We start from the raw sequence: 17,859 nt of genomic DNA on the forward strand, positions 1-17,859 counted from the left end.
CCGAAAAACACATTTTCTCGTCAAAACCGGGAAAATGCAATTTTCCGCCAAAACCGGAAAAACATAATTTCCCGCCAAAACCGAGAAAATGCAATTTTCCGCCAAAACCGGGAAAACGTAATTTTCCGCCAAAAACGGAAAACACATTTTCTCGTCAACTTCCGTCAAAACCAAAAACCGCCATTTCACGTCAAAACCGGAAAACACAATTTCTCATCAAAACCGAAAAATGTAATTTTCCGCCAAAACCGGGAAAACATAATTTCCCGTCAAAACCGGAAAAACGTAATTTTCCACCTAAACCAAAAACACCATTTCCCGTCAAAACCGGAAAACACAATTTCTCGTCAAAACCGGAAAATGCAATTTCTGCCAAAACCGGAAAAATGTAATTTCCCGCCAAAACCGAGAAAATGCAATTTCCCACCAAAACTTTGAAAATGTAATTTTCTGCCAAAATCGAAAAGCACATTTTCCTCCAAAACTTAGAAAATGCAATTTTCTGCCAAATTTTTTAAAATAAATTTATTTTATTATTTTAGTAACAAGTTTATCTCGATGTAGATGCAAGTTGAAAAAAACAAACAAACATAGTTGTATTGAGATGATTCATCTAGATGGATAAATGAAATGAAGAGACGAACAACACCCATGTAGAGCATCTGGATAAGACATCCAGATAGACTATCTGAATGCATCTTTTAGATGTACAAACGAACATGCCCTTATATTTTTAACTCATGCAAACATGACTACTTAATTCCCTCACCAGAATTCACTACTTTATGGCAATCATTCAGGGAATTCAAGCTTATTATTATTTGAAGAAGGATAACACTAAAGTCAAACAGTATCATCACTCTTGGATTTTTCATTGGAGAAGAAACATAATGGTGAGTGGTGACGTTATACTGTGCGTATCAGAGAAAAGGCTTCCACAGTTCGAAGCTAAACTACATAATCAAACTCAACATCTAGGCTTCCATCACCCGGAGTTTCAATCTATTGCTAAAAAAAAACCTTCCTTACTCTCATATCATTTCCACCACCACCGTAGTACGTCGTAGTATTCCGTTAACACACATAATCAATTCAATACTCTATAACTGTTTTTACACACACTTTATTTCTACGTTGCAGTGATTTGTATTAAAATGACAAATTCATGGTTATTCAAACATGTATTTTAAAAAACACTTTAAAATCCAGTGTTATTGAACTTGTAATTTCACAAAACACTCTGAAATCCACTATTATTAAACAAAAAATAAGTGGGAGATTTTAGAGTACTTTAAATGTTTTTAGAGTATTTGAGGAGAGTTTTTTAGTTATAAAAATAAAAATAAAAATCTCACTGTTTTAAATAAGATTTTAGAGTGTTTTAACAAAAATCACTCCAAATTCTACAATTCTCCTACAATCATCTACAAACCTATTAAAAATCATTTCAAATTTCAGATTCAATGCATCCCCTAAAATTTTGAAACAGTTATCTTCAGCATAGTATATCCGGTCAACATGAAAAAGCTTGAAATATATTGTAAAATAATATACAGCAACTTTATTTAGAAACCTCATCATTTCATGGCCACCATCGGGTCCATTTCGCATATGAAATAGACACAAATGAACTCTTTCCAGTGAATAAAATACATGCATACGAACTTTAATTATTATCATAGGGAAACAATATATAACTTTTACCTTCTTTCTTCGAGGCTCAGCAATCAGTTCGGAACATCCTTATTTGGTTATCTTAGCAGAGGACATGGTTGGGGGTATCGTTTCTTTATGTTTCTATTGGAACCTTTCTTGTTTTCTCAGTGGATTGTATTCAACGTCACATGTTTATTATCGTTTTTAGGATTATTATATTTCTACAATAATCATGATTCGTAGTGTTACTTTCATAATTAAAATATAAAATAGTCATTAGGTGATGGTGCTCGGTTCGCCGGTGCCGACCAGTTAACATCAGCCAGTTTTATACACTGCTTTTGCTATCCTTGCAAAGTTTTTTTTTTTGTGAAACTATCCTTACAGAGTTGAGATTTCAGAGTGCAACCATCATCGATATTTTATGAAAATGCTATTATTTTTTTCTAAAGGAAAAAAGAGAGGCTTGATTCAGAGAAGAAAATCACCAATATATACATCAAGACACAAAGCCAACTCATCATGAAGGCCAAACAAAATGACAGCTCAAAATATAAATTAGAATTTGGTCGTTTTCATTAATCATGCAGTCAATTAATCCATATTTATACTTTGAATATCTAGTCTAAGGACTAATTATATTTAAGTTTAACAATATTTATATATCGTCGGAGTCGAAGCAGATGACAACGATGAAACTATACAAAACGATTATTAAGAAAAAACTATATAAAAAGTTATATGAGGCTAAGGTCACTGCTAGTCTTAGTCCAAGTGGATAATATTTTCATCCATTGAGAATATTCACCTAAAAAGAAACCTTAGTCCATTGACCCAAAAAATAAAGTAAGAAACCTTACTCCACGGACAACTTAGCATCAACATTTCTCAGTATGATAGGAACAAAAAAATTAATACATAAAAGCTTTTTTTTTTTTATTCAAACAAACTTCAACAGCCCACATTTTGATGATCGTTGCTTTTTCACTAAAAGATTCATTTTTATTGATCAACTGTGAAATATACAAGAATCAACACTTAAAACATTATACAGTGGAGAAAATAATATAAATCTCGTCTTTCAAGTTTCACTAATAGTGTCCACAGGAGCAAGTTCCATTCTTAAAATGATGAAACCTCCTAAAATCTCTCAATATGATCTCTCTGTCAACAATCTTTGAGATAAACTTTGATGAATATCAATGTATTAATCAACGTATCTAATGAGATCATTGGATATTATTTGAAAGTTCATATTATTCAACAATCTAAGGTTTATTGGTTCAATGATTTATATCTGAAATTTATTGATCAATGTATCTAATGAGATCATTGGATATCATTTGAAAGTTCATATCATTCAACAATGTGAGGTTTATTGGTTCAATGGTTTATATCTGAAATTTATTTATCAATGTATCTAATGAGATCATCGGAATATTAATACAAATGAATAACAATGAATTTGTCATTTTAGTACAAATCACTTAAAACTCTTGGTTGAATACACCCTCCTTAGAACATAAGATTTCTCAATATATATATATATATATATATATTGAGATTGAGTATTTTTTAAAAAAAAAATTATGAGAAATTTCCACACTAAAGTATTTCATGATTTCTTAATATATGAAATACTACATTTTAGTGCTCCTTCAGTTTCTTAATATATGATCTTATATCTAAAATCATATATATTACAAAGGTTATAAATTTAAAATTTAAATAATTTAATTAATCATAAAATATAAGTGATTGACCAGTTTTCAACAAAGTTGAGTTTATTATAAAAGGTTAAAATTATATTTTAAAACATCAAAAATATATTAAAACATTATGTACTATGAAATGGAAAAAGTATAGAATAAGAGAAACATTGTTGAAAAATCATAAAATGAGAAGAAAAAGTTAAAAAGGGAAAAGCAGCCGTAGTTGAATACACCCTCCTTAGAACATAAAATTTTTCAATATATATATATATATATATATATCTGAAATTTATTGATCAATGTATCTAATGAGATCATTGGAATATTATCTAGAAGTTTATATCAATCAACAATTGAGGTTTATTGGTTCAATGGTTTAAATTGGTAAACTTAAGAAAATGAATAAATAATGTACATTCTAAGTACATTCTAACTACTGAGGTAGGTTAGAAGAATAAAAAGTTGATTTCAGTATTCACACCTATTAAGATAGATGCGATAGACATAGATAACTAATTTTAATACAACTAGTATACAATAGCTAAACTATCAAAAACTTAGTTCTGTCAGTTACAAAAAAACTCAGTTTTATATAAATGAAACTGAATAAATGCATTTATTATTCTCTATCTCTAACTCAATCTGTATCTAATTCAATATATGTGTAATCGAATTGATTATTCATAATCAAATCTCTCTTGATGACGATGATGTTAACTTGGAGGCTGCAAAACAACAAGCTCTGGCCGCATGAGCAGAGACAATAAAAAGGTATGAAGGCTAATTGAATCGAAAATCAGCTGATGACGCATGAGAGTCACCTGAGTATTCTTAGCTCCACCGTGATTTGCCAATACTTCCTCGGCGGCGTCATCGTCACAAACCGGCTCATCTTCTTCTTCCGTAAACTTCTTGGTGAACTCTTTGACTGTTTCTTTTTGCTTGATTCGTAAATTCTCCAATCTCGCTATTCTCTTCTCCAAATCTTTCATCATCTTTTTTTTTCTTTTCTGGGAAAATAGAGTGGGAAAAAGGATTCAGGGGTATTTAAATTTTGGTGATCGTTTCTTCCCTCCTGGTGTGTTTCTCTCTCTTAAATTGATTCTCGATTCTAATGGGATTTGAAACGCTATTGATGAGAAATTTTGTCAAAATGAGATATCAAGGGTCAATTTGGGAGAAACAATAAAATTCGGGTGGCGTTAGTCAAGTTCCAAAAAAAACACGAAACGACAAGAACCAATTTGAACCAATTTTGTTGCAGTAAACAAAAAAAGAAGAGAGAAATATAGTACCAATTTGGTGGAGACCAGGTCAGGCAATATAATGTGGTTGTTTGCTCTGTAGATCACTTTATTTTCTGGTTGCATTATGATTTTGAAAGAGAGTTCCAATTTAAATTCAACAGTCAACACATTAATAAGGCTTCTCTAAGTTTTGTTAGGTATACACATTTTATAAACCACCATAACTATAACAGCATTGCAAGCAAACTACTACTCCCTCTGTACCATTCTAAGTGATGTTTAAGCATTTTTATTTTGTTCTATTATAAGTGATGTTCTCACATTTCTAGATAAAATTTAATGTCAATTGAAACTTTCAACCAATTACAAAATACTACATATTTTTCTTATTGGTTAGACTGATTTTATTTAATGCAATTTTATGTAACCAAGATAAATTGCATAAAATTTTGTATTTTCTTAATCTTTGTGTAGAAACCTTAAACACCACTAAAAATGGTACAGAGAGAGTACATCGCAAGCAAACTACTATATCGATGAAAAATCATTGAACACTGATACCCATTCAAGTGTACTCATGAGTGTACAAGTAGACAAGTGTTCTTTAATAATCAAATAAATGTGAAATTCAAATCAAAGAATTTACTAACCACCACCACACAACCGTTATGACCAACAAAAAAAAATGCGAAAGCACACCAATCAATGATTACAATAACACATCACTGTGATGAGAATATGAAGAATCAAACCCAAAGCCACCCATGAAGAGCATATTTTTCTTTCTGAAAAAACAAAACAATACGAAGAAACTCCCAATAAAACCAAAACAATAAGAAAGGAAGAAACAAAATAAAGACAAAAACAAAACGAACTGGTTGTTGTCTTCAAAGCTGCAGCATTGAGGTCACTACATAACTTGTAATACAATGACAAATATTGCCTTTGTTCTCAATTATCTGAACTTAATCTGGAGATATCTTAGAACAAGTTGAATTTCTTCTTCAGCAAATCTTGCTTCCACCTAGGCAATTTGTAGAATGCTTCTTTCTCCATCCCAAATACAGTCTTGAACTCTTCCTCAGACAAGTAAGCCTGATAGATCCGTTTGAGAGTGATAAGATACCCGACAATTTATGCTCAAAAAAGAAGAGAGGATAATGTTGGCTAAAATGATTCACCTCTCTGCGTTTGAAATCAATTCCTTTCACTGGTTTGTCAGATTTAGCTTGTAGCTGTTGGTAAGTGAAAGTTGCACCAGTTGTTCCTGCTTCCTCAGCAATCACGTCTGCTGCAGGTGAAACTTCCTCTTCTTCCTTAGCTTCAGCAGATTCTTCTGAGAAGGGTTTCTCATCTTCAGCTTCAGCTGTAACCACACAAACAGTGTTATCAGCGTATTTAAAACCAAGGACAAAACAAAAAAACGAATAAACAAACAATCTACATATGTTTTAATCTTTTAACTCATATGGGATAGATCAACAACTTACCGGAAGGGCTGGTATCAGATGATTTCTTCTTCTCATTAGTGAGAACTTGCGAGAGAGCAGCCAGTGCTGCTGCTCTTTGTGACGATCGAGTTGTCAATCCTGGTCTTTGTGGAGGTGAATTTGATGATGGTGAAGAGTTGAACGCGGATGATAATGCGGCTAACGCTTCAGCCCTCTGTCTTGCACCACCTTGATTTCCATTTGATCTGTCCCGGTTCTGCAGTTAAAAGGCAATGATAGTCTCAGTCAACTGTTCGAGGAGATAGAACACTAGTAGCTGTGATTCGCTAAACATACCACAGTTACAAGGACAAAATAGAATATAAACAACTAATTGCGCTCTACTTTGTACAAAGTTTTATTCGAATAAACAAAAAAAAAGGAAAATGAAAACTCAAAAGATACATAGCTACGCAATTTTAATCTAGGAAACAAAGATGCTGACCGAGTTCTACATGTTCAGTCATCAAGTTAATGATAAGCAGAACAGAAAAATGTCAATTTTCAATATGGTTTACATTCTTAACCTCTAATATGATATGACTGGGGATTTGATCTGGTGGCAAGCTTAAGGTTTGCACAGATTTAAAATACCGATGACAGTGGAAAATGAGATCCAAAGCAATTTTTCTTCAAGAAAAAGTCACATGATTTATAGATGATGATTCAGAAAGAGTCTAGTCGAAACAATCAAAATTTGAGCTTAGACTATTTACCGGAGAGCTTGTCTTTCCAGAAGGAGAGTTAAATGCGGAAGTCAAGGCAGCCAGAGCAGCAGCCCTTTGCCTTGGTCCTTGGTTTCCACCACTAGATTGGTCCTGCAGCGGGAAGGGTAAATTACATACCAACGTTTTAGGAATGTAATATAATTAACTTAGGAAAGCGAGGCATCAATTTCAATATCGTCACATGTTCTTATCTGCTACTATTAGAGATAAAACACAGGGATATGGTTATCTCCTACTTTCCCAGCAAGCATGTTTACCTGCACAACGTGGTGTGTACCAAGTACTGATGCTGCCTTCTTCTGGAAGGAATTTCCTTGCACCTGCATTACAGATACCAAAGCTAAATTTAGTGAGAAAGAAGTGGAAATTGCAAAAAGTCGATGACAGTAGCAGTTAATTTTTGCCTGTTCTGGCGGCTTCCAATCTAATATTCCGTCCCTTTATAAATGCAGAGTTTCCTCGTTTATGTCATTTAACAAATGAGAGATGTTAACTCTGACTTATTAAGATCTTTATGAGGTTGGTGAAAACAGAACTGGCATTTGCATACCGTGTAACAAACTTATTGCTTCTAAATTAGTATATGCTCCCAAACCTTCTCTAAACTTTCACAATTAACTAGCAGGTTATGAAAACTCATTCTAGTTACCCAAAACATATTCGAGGACAGAAAGTCTTACAGTGGCTTTAGTAGCATCCCACGAGAAATAAGTGGTGAAGAAGCACGGTTCATTCCCCTCAGTGATTTTGTATAATGGAACTTTTGGAGACAAGCCTTCGAGGGAACCAGCCAGATCTATGAACCTCTGCGGAAAAAAACTATAAATGAGCAAACAAGATAGCAAAGGGGGAAGCAATGGATAACTTATGCTCAGAAGTAAAACTGATGAAGAGTATTACTTGGCCAATCTCAAAGGCGGTTTGCTTTTCCTTGGGGTCCACACATTGACCAACCCACACAAAAACTTCAGCGTGAGTATCTAGTAAATGCATATCTTCCGTCAAGAGGTCATCTTGATCAAAATTGTGAATCTCTTCAACCTGTGTAAAGTAATGTTAAACCATGCACGCGTTTTGATAGAAAAGACGTTGGATATATGTTTCTAAATTCTCACCTGGAATTTTCCTGAGGATCCATGTTCACACATTGAGAAGAAGAGAAGAAAAAGTTAGAATATGCGAGTTTATCAACAAAAGATATATATCAAAGATTGTCCACTTTATCAGATAATATATAAGATTAAGAATGAATATGACCCTATTGAAGATTCTTGACCCCAGTAATTGATGATTGGCGTAAATTACCTCTGTTGAATGAAAAGGAGAACAAGTGAGGATCCCTGACAATCTCAGGGGAAACCTTCTTGCTGGTGAAGTTCTGTTTTCCCCCAAGTGCAAACCAAAATGATGAGCTTTCCGTTCCTTCCTTGGCGTGCTTGATAGTAATCCCAGGCTGACTTAGCAGGAAAAGAGATAATCAAATTTACCAATCAAAGAATTGCGAGTCTATGATACGAAGAAACATCCTTCTCTAAGCTTCATATACTTGGGACAGTTTCAGCTAAACTAAAATGAAAAAACAATACAACTCGAAACTACCTTTAAGAATTCAGCAACTTTAGCCGCCAGTTCTTGCTGCTCATGCGTACTTTGGTTTCCATGCCACAGGAACATGGAAGTACCAGACTGTAGAAGGAAGCAATCGTAAGAGTTCAACGAAGTTGCCACCTGCAGAAACACAAATGTCAGACGATATGCGATAGAGTAGTAGACCTAGAGTAATACGTGATCTTAATACAAAATTGAAAGGCAACTAAGCATCCTTATGTAAATTGTATATTTCACGAATAGATAGGCAAGGGTGTAAAAGTTTTAGCCAGGCAGAAAATAAGGTAGACACACACCGCTTCAACTTGTAATGCCTTGTTATTGTGAACTCCAGTTCCAGATACTTGAATAAGTGCTATTGATTCCGGCATGTAGGTTTCGTCTGTTGAACCTTTCTCTGTCACACTATTTTTGTAACCAGAGCTCAAACCACCCTAAAAGTTAAATGTGACCACATCAATTACCAGTACATTGTCTTGCAGCAACAATCAAATTGCATTAACAATCAAAAGAAATACCTTAAGGACCACCATATGTTGAAAAAGCGCAACAAACTGTGGAGGCTCTTTACCCTCATATATACGAGCCTGCAAGAATATCAAGTTATTCAACAATATTTAAGTGCTAGTAGCCATTGCTTATATTTAACAGATCATATGGTACCTGCACTGGTCTCCCCTTCAACGAATTTGTCATTGTGCTCGCCAGACGGACTGCCGTCTCTTGATCCTCCTAAACTTGGGAGAAAACAAAATTAAGTTGGCCAGAAGTTGAGGATGTTTTGAAATATACATAGAACTTCGAGCACTATTCCAAAGTCAGGAGAAAATAGCTTATAAAGTAAAATACGATACTAAGAGTTGCCCGCAACAACTAAGGAGCAAAACTGCAGCACAACAGATATCAATTTTGCACATCTTGCTCTTTCGAGTCGATATCCAAACAGACGATAAAATCAAACATTAACCAAAACATGTCGGCTTAGTCAATACCTGAAATGTCATAATATCCCCCTTGCAATTAGTAACCCAGGAGCTAAAAGATACCAATGATAGCCAACTAAAATAGAGATATTTCTTTATATAATATGAGCACTATAGATGCACCTTTTCTCATAATTACCTGAATGCTATTCTTTCCAAACCAGCAGCACAAGAAGTAGTCTTCTTTCCTTTCACCAGAATGGTAGGCATAAAGGACCAGATAGCAGTCCCCAGAATAGAGCTTTCCGACATCATCTTTGGATAAAGGAATCTTGGACTTACCATCAATGTACCAAACCTATAACACGAGTTCAATGAGTTTCCGGATAAAAACTAACCAATTATATTTAGCAAATAGTAGTATAACAAGTCAGGAGACATAACAGACCTCCAACTTTCCACCTCCTTCAAGCAGCGGTGGAATATCCTCATTCACTGGTGTGCTTTTTGACAGGCCCTTTAACCCAACACCTTGTTGTTTAAGTAATGCTAGAAAATCGCAAAACACCCAAAGTGAGTCAGGGCTAAACAAAACCACTCATTTTTTTTTTCATTAATGATTTGAGTATCAAAGCAATCTTTACCAGCAACTTTTCCTCGTCCTTCTTCGTTAGCTGGAGTTGCCGAGCCTGATGGCCAAGAGTCAAAGTTAGACTTGAAAGAATGGGGCTCATAACCTTGGATAACACGGGTTATTCGTGTTGCCTTTGGCCTATTTTCACGAGCAAGAAAGTCCTGGAGAGGAAAGTAAACATGAGAACTAATGCTCAAATTGTATACCAAAGCTAAGCAAGTTAGACGCTTCCAGTATTACCTCAGCAGCTTGGATAGCAGTTTTTCTCTCTTCAACTTGAGTAACTCGGCCAACCCAGATAAATACTTCAGAACCGCAGTCCAGAAGGTAGCATTTATTGTTTTCCAGCATAGATTTGGATAAGTTGCCATCTATAGATTCTACCTGACCGTCAGCGATACTAAACAAAGGGCAACAATAAATCAGATTCTTAAAATAAGACCATTACATCAAGTGTTAAGAGCAGAGATCAACTGAAAACCAACAGAGAAGAGCCAAATCAATAGGGAGACAAGTACCTATAAAGCTTAGGCGGAGTTGTCTCCGGAATAATGTCATCCTCGCTAGCAACTTTCCTTGCGATTGGAGCAAAACCCCCAAAGAGGACCCAGAACTCGCCAGAATCTGATTCTGTATCTAATTTTCCATCATCTGTTATGCAAGCAAATTATTATACATGCATGAGTACCCTGATCTGTGTACAAATATATTGTGCATCCAACTACTACTTGATTGACTGGACAAAAGGCAAAGAAGAAGATATGAGTCAATAAAACTTACCAACGATAGCAACGTCACAAGTTCCTTCATGAAACTTGTCTTTCAAATATTGGACGACTACCAAAGCTTTAGCTCTTTCTTGGATATTTGAATTCGCACCATTAAACTGATAAATCTTTTCCTTGGTGTCCAAGATAAACACATCATCATGATTCAGTGATGAGCGAGCAAAAGGAACCTACGCAAGAAGACATATAAGCTCGCATACATAGTAAAAAACCCCAGTAAAGAGAGTACATCACTTCCAGAAATCTGCAGAAAAAGAAACCTGCTTCAAGTGGACAGCACGTTTCCCTTTGCACGTATACAACCGGGTTTCAAATTTCTCCTCCTCGGGTTTTTTAAATCCAGAGGCGACACCACCCTCTAGCGGTATAATGCAAGGCTTGAAGTAAGACAAGAACTTGTCAGATTCATGACCTTGAATTTCACGGTGTTGGACAGCTCGGCCTCCGAGACCTGCATCAAGTTCAACCGTCTTCACAGCTGCTGTTCCAGCTTCATCCTGGAATCATCAATCGCAGATTAGTAGCAAAGAAGATTCATCTTTGTTTTTTTCACTACATGCTAGAGTGACCAAAAAAATAATCTGAAAACAAATACCTGGCTTGTATCTTTACCAATCCAAAAATGTATATCAAATAGATAAGCACCCGCCTTATTCTGTGTTGTCTGCAAATGTGAAAATAATAAAGGGCATATAAACTATATTTTATACATATGATCAGACAAGGAAGCATGTTCTCCTGTTCTGTAAGCCAATATCAAGTCATTATCTTATAATATGCCTATGATTAGCATAAATAAAGAGGGGGAAATAACAGTGGAAGAAATCCCAAACCTGCAAGACGATGTAAGTATCTCCCATATAAAACTTTCCATGTTCAGATTTGGGCACTAAAACTGGCTGAAAGTTTTCGATTCTCCAGAATTCAGTCCCTCTAATAAATGTTAAAGTTCAACACCTCAGACATAACTGAAACATGTCAACAGTATCAAGAAAACTAGTGCATCCAAAGATACACAGAAGACTGCTATCTTGACATAGTATTAAAGCAAAACGGAGAAACAAAGATTGTGTAAAGGATACGGTTTCTGCCCGGCTCCTTGAAATGCAGGATCCAATACTTTTGTTGGCCCAGACATTTTGCATATAATTGGCAATCTCGTCCTTCACGTGAAAATACTTAAACTCCTGCCCAGAAAATAGAACAAGTGGGGGGAAATATAAGAAGGTAAGAGATTGTTTAATAAGCTGAAACTGCGATTGGAGAGAATGCTATGAAACCATTAAGTTTCTTGGCGTTGCATATACTACTCAAGTCCCTCCTAGAATTCACTATTTTCTTGCAATTATTCAGGAAATTCAGGCTAATCGTTATTTGGAGAAAATATATTACAAAAGTGAACAGTGTCACACTCTTGGATTCTTAATTGGAAAACAAGACATAGTGGTGACGTTATGCTATGCGTGCGTATCAGAGAAAAGGCCTGCCTCAAGAATCCACATACACTCCAAAATCCACTCAACACACGAAGTTTGATGTAATGCTAAAAGATCAGATGTAAATGATACATCTCATAACATGAGAAGAGACAAGACAATACAGTGAATTCTTACAAAGACTAGCCTTGACGAATAATGAATCAAATCTTCCTTTCTGCCATACATTTCCCCACCGCTTACAGTACCAACGCTCTAAAAAGATATTTAATTTTATTTCCATGGGGATCTCAAGCATTCCACACGTTATAAGAATACTCCAAGGCATGAAGCAAAAAAATATAGTTCGTCAAGATAAAATATATATTCTATATTTCTATTCAATGTTTGGCTAAGGCTAGTTTTGAAGTCAAATCTTGGTAGCTAGAGATCACGAAATATTATCCTCCATGTGATGATCAGCAGGGCTAGTTCTAGGCAAAGCCGCCTTTTGAAGAAAATTACATAGAAACATAGGCCCCAAATTTGTAAAAAAAAAACTTATAATTTAATTCAAATGTTCACTAAATTTGCCTAAGGTCCCAAAATCTCAGGAGTGTACAGTGTACTACTTCATCAACTTCCTATGGCTACTTGTGATCAAAACCCTAACTAAACCGATTCCCAAGAAATAACCAAAGCTGATACATAACCCAAGATGCACGACACCATAACTAGATTAAAAACAAACAAACAATTTAAGCAGAGATCAAGCACGAAGCAAACCGATTCAATTGCGAATCAGCTGATTTATTATACAACTCCCGACGTACCTGAATAGATAGATCTCCGAGCAGCACTGTGAATGAGGGAGAGAGAGAGAGAGATCAGCAGCAATAAAAAAAATTTAAGAAAAAAAAAAGGAAAAGGAAATTGAATTATTATTAGAAAGGAGAAGTGAGCTGTGTTTATAGCTAGCTAAGCGTATCTCTTCTTTTTCTAATATTGTTATACCTTTTTTAATTGTTTGGCTTTTGCTTTATCCTGAGTAGATTTATAGATTTTTTGCAGTATGTGTAGACGAGGAGGAGGAGGCGTGGAAGACGAAGATGAAGCAGACCAAAAGGTTTGAGGAAAAGACGAGAGACGGATAAAGATCCGGTCCTGATGGCTTTCCCTTATTGTTTTTTCTCATTTTTATGCCTATCGATGTTTTATTTAATTTATTTTTTCTCAGTTTCAGTTGGTCAAAAAAAAAATATTTCCTCAGTTTCCAAGCACATTAAGAAATATTTTAAAAATATAAATATATTTTATACATTTAGATGAATTTTGAATTAGATAATAATTATAAATCATAAATTTTTGAGTAGATTACTTATTTTTGTTGAATTTTGATATTAAAAATTACAAAAAATAATCAATCACAAAAATAATATATTTATAGTCAAAATTTAATATATGTGAAAACTCTAAAATATATATTATTTTGAAACATATATATATATGTATCCCCTATATATTAATTCTGGAACATTACAACATGTTTTGTAGCCACGTGTCATTATTAGGATGATTCTCAGAAATCTTTAGAAAAATAGGCTAGTCCATATAAATATATATTATACTTTTTATTAAACCAATTATCATATTAATTAATAATCTTAAATAATTTCCTTAAATAAAAGCTACGTAAGTTTATTTCCTTAAAAAAAGCTACGAAATTACCTAATATGATTAACGTATATATGATAATTAATGATTACAAATCAAAAATATTTGATAAAAAAATTTGTATCCTCTACATTTTATTTTAATTAATATTATCAAAAAAAATCACTTAAACATATTTTTAAAAATAGAGTTTTCATATATGTTATATTTTGAATTTTTTAAAACGTCTATAAATTACCAAAAATTGTAAGATGTTATTAAGATGATATTTTTTAGAACAGAACATGATCCGAAACGAAATATTTCGGATATCGAATATATCGAAACCAGATTTATATACTTAAATAGATTATTTTTTTTTAGAATTTAATATCTAAAAGAATATTAAAAATATATAAAATGTTATTAAGTTGTCCAAAATATTTGAAAATATTTACAAATAGTTAAAAATACATGATTAAAATAGTTAAATGATACTCAAAATACCAATACTTCAAATATCTATTGATTTCTTATCCGAATATTGAAGCTAACCAAATTTTATGTTAAGTTTAAGTATTTTATCTTGCATTATACACATTTATATGTTATAAATAATTTTTTTATTTTTATATTTTGAGAAATTTAAAGTATATACGAATTTTATTTTTTTAAAAATAAAATGAGTTATTTGAGTCCAAATCCAAACCGAACCCGCAGATCCGAACCGGATCGAACTCATAAAAATCAAAATATAACTGAACCGAACCAAACTAAACTGAACCAAATGGTATCCGAATGTCCACCCCAAATCAAATGTAAAAAAAATCTTGATAACAAGATTCATTCTAATTGTAATATTTCACTACAACATATTTTAAAAAACTCACTCCGCGCATGGCGCGGTTATCATCTAGTGTATGTATTATTGATAGAAATAACTAGACCGGAATTTAACTAATCTTTTAAGAATACAATACTAACAAATAATCGGATCTCAGTTTTCAACTGAAATTTAAAACATGGCTATATATTTGGTTAATCAAATGACAATTCAGTTTGTGAGAAAAATTGAATCCAAACCAACAAATTTATATCTTGTTTCAAATTTTACCTTATCACATGTAATCTCAGCTCTAGGAGTAAGCTGACTATGCAATTGCACATGATCTTACATTTTAAATCATTTTTACTATTTTATAATCTTAAATTTTGAGTCTTACAAACTAAAATTCTAATTTTCAAATTTACTCACTATTTTACAGAAAATAAATAAATAATATGACAAATGGTTTTCTACCAGATTTTGTAATCCATGATGTTTTCATTACGAAAATTTTAATAAAATTTAGAGTTAAAAAATGATATGATACATGGTTCATCGAATCGTTGAACTGGGCCTTATTTTATATTTCTATTTTGAGTGTTAAAAATGTTATTGTGCTGGTGAGAGAGTATCGAACTTTAAAATGATTAACCATGATGGATTAGTGTTGTTTTTTCCTTTTTGCTTCACTGATTATAGATTCAATTATCTCCCTAACATACGTTGTTAAACATTCAAGACTGAAATTGACAAATAACTAAACAAAATCATAAGTCCGCTAAAGAAAATTTATGGTACTGTTTGATGTTTTGATTATTCTCAACATATTTAAAAGTTTTGAATAATCCTTTTGGACCGGTAATCTTCAGAATAGTTCATCCAGTCAACACAAACATATTGTAAAATAATACTACAGCAACTTTTGTTTAAGAAAACTCATCATTTCATGACGACCATTGGGTCCATTTCGCATATTTGATTATCTTAGCAGAGGACATGGGTGGGGGCCGTGGGGCTATCGTTCCTTTAAGCTTCTATTAGTTCTTTTTTGTTTCGGAGTGGAACATTCAACGTCACATGTATATAGTGGTATTTATTATTTGATATATTCAGATATCTCTATAATACACATCATGATTGGTATAGTTTTAGACTTCTATGTCTTTTTTCTTGAGAATTGGCTTGACTTGTAAGGTATTAAAAAGAAAACATGTGTATTATTATTTATTACTTGCATTAGGTGATGGCGGTCGGTACGCCGGTGCCGACCAAGTAAACTCAGCCAATTTTATATACCTTTTTGATATCTTCACAATGTTAAGGGTTGGCGCTATCATCGTCTATATTCATTTTTTTGCAAATGGCTTTCATATTAAAATGCAGAAGAAATAGAAAAAGATACAAGCACTGGGCCTTAGTGTTTGGGGATCATCCCATTTAGTTAATGAAACACATAATGAAGAACAATCAAGTAGCCCAAAGCCCTAATCCAAAAGGAGGCCTTTAGAATTTTGACGATCATCGTCTATATTCATGATAATACACCGTTAAGTACTTACACTTATATTAAATAAAAATATATGATATTTAATATAACATCATACTATATTAAAAGGTAAATAACCTCAAAGGAAACCGTATCCACGTCATCACTTTAATTCCGTCCAATCAAAAACCAGCAAACCTCCACATTATTGCTGTCTTTCGTCTGATGGGCTTGAACCGAAATTACATATGGGCTTCGAAAAAAAATTGAAAAGACCGATTAATTTTTGTGTTCTTTTTATCCTCAGAGGACGAAGTTCTTCGTCGAATGCCGCTTTGATTTACGCAACTACATATTTGACTCGATCCAAGAAAATCCGGAGCCTGAGTCATTGGAAACATCACTCTCTGTTACGCTTCCTCTCGATTCATTAGCAACATACATGCAAATCATCGGCAAACCCATATCTAGAATCCTCCTTGGTTTCTTTTTTCCATCACCTCCACCACTACTACATATAAATCTTAATGTCGCGCTTTCATTTATTTGTGTTCTTATTTTTTTCCGACATTTATTTGTGTTATATCTGCCAAGTTTGCAACTCATGTTTCAAAAATAAACTTTTTAAAAATTTTGTTCTTGAACAGAGATTTTGGGAGAGGCTGGTGTTACCTTCTATGCTCGATGACTTTGGTAATGTTACTCTCTACTATTTTTGGTTGGTTCTGTACATACAAAAAGTTGTGTGCTTTATGGATCAAAGAATGATTTTTAATTTTTTTTTTGTTAACTTGTGATTGAACCTATTGGTTGTAACTCAGATAAAATGAAAATTCGTTGGCTCAGTTATTGATTTTGGTGTAGGATGCGCTATCACAGGTTTGAATTTTCTGATCTTACGTACTAAATTATACTCTTTGGATATATATGCAGGCTTACTCCTGTTAGATCTCCAGCTTATGACGACCTCGGCCTTTTTTTTATTCCAGTACATTAGCTGACGATTAACATATTTATATTGTGTTGCAGAGAATTTGATGGTAACAGGAATTTGTTGCACGAGATCACTAGACTTTCACGGTTTCACCTAAGGCAAAGATAAGCTCTTTATTAGTTCTCTTGACAAAAGTCTATGGCGTAAATCACCATGGCATCTCCTTCTGTTATCTGTGGACCTAATTAGTTTAGAATAATTCTGACAATTAGGAAGAAGTATACTTGATATAGTAATATCAATACAATATTTTATATGTCTGTGTTTTGTCTAGGATTAGTCTCTTCGATTTGTTCAAAGTGCTTCTCTTCAGATTGATCATATAATTTGGAAGCTTAATTAAATCTATTATATTTGCTCTGTGTTTGATTATCTTTTCTCTAGGCACTTCTCTACCCGGATGTTCTGTCCAACATTGCTCCAGCAAGTAGTGAACCTTATGCCATAACAACAGTACGAGGTACTAAAGCTGCAACAAGCTCTCAAGCAAGACCACATGGTGCAGCCTTCATAGCACCGAGGTTGTTGTCTTTTATTCCATGCCATGAAATGAATCTCACCCTGTCTTAAGAGCTGCGTTGCTTTTCTTATATTTTCTTCCTTCTCTGCGATCTAATTCTTGCTCGGTTTCCTGCCTCTTCAATCCAAGGGACAAGCAACCGGGTTGGTCGGTTTCATTTGACTGAAACTTGCAGCAAT

General features: G+C 33.7%; 1 protein-coding gene across 2 annotated transcripts; it reads right to left on the bottom strand.

The window, feature by feature from the left end:
• Positions 1-5,199: 5,199 nt before the first annotated feature.
• On the bottom strand, positions 5,200-13,364 carry LOC108862173 (villin-3). Of its 2 annotated transcripts, none has more exons than XM_018636221.2 (25): positions 13,216-13,364; positions 13,035-13,060; positions 11,869-11,973; positions 11,620-11,719; positions 11,382-11,450; positions 11,047-11,283; positions 10,779-10,956; positions 10,517-10,649; positions 10,239-10,398; positions 10,009-10,159; positions 9,813-9,913; positions 9,564-9,722; positions 9,105-9,173; positions 8,960-9,028; positions 8,738-8,875; positions 8,433-8,561; positions 8,139-8,286; positions 7,949-7,959; positions 7,734-7,874; positions 7,514-7,639; positions 7,091-7,153; positions 6,822-6,923; positions 6,106-6,322; positions 5,797-5,981; positions 5,200-5,710 (listed from the first exon to the last, which is right to left on the bottom strand). In XM_018636221.2, the coding sequence occupies exons 3-25, from the start codon at positions 11,922-11,924 to the stop codon at positions 5,597-5,599; spliced, it is 2,856 nt and encodes a 951-aa protein (XP_018491723.2). In that variant the 5' UTR covers positions 11,925-11,973; positions 13,035-13,060; positions 13,216-13,364; the 3' UTR covers positions 5,200-5,596. The 2 variants fall into 2 exon arrangements, with proteins under 2 accessions (XP_018491723.2, XP_018491724.2); XM_018636222.2 differs by having other exon boundaries at positions 11,869-11,970; positions 13,031-13,060.
• Positions 13,365-17,859: the final 4,495 nt, after the last annotated feature.

The sequence above is a fragment of the Raphanus sativus genome, chromosome 5 (genome assembly GCF_000801105.2).
Source record: "Raphanus sativus cultivar WK10039 chromosome 5, ASM80110v3, whole genome shotgun sequence".
Taxonomy (NCBI): domain Eukaryota; kingdom Viridiplantae; phylum Streptophyta; class Magnoliopsida; order Brassicales; family Brassicaceae; genus Raphanus; species Raphanus sativus.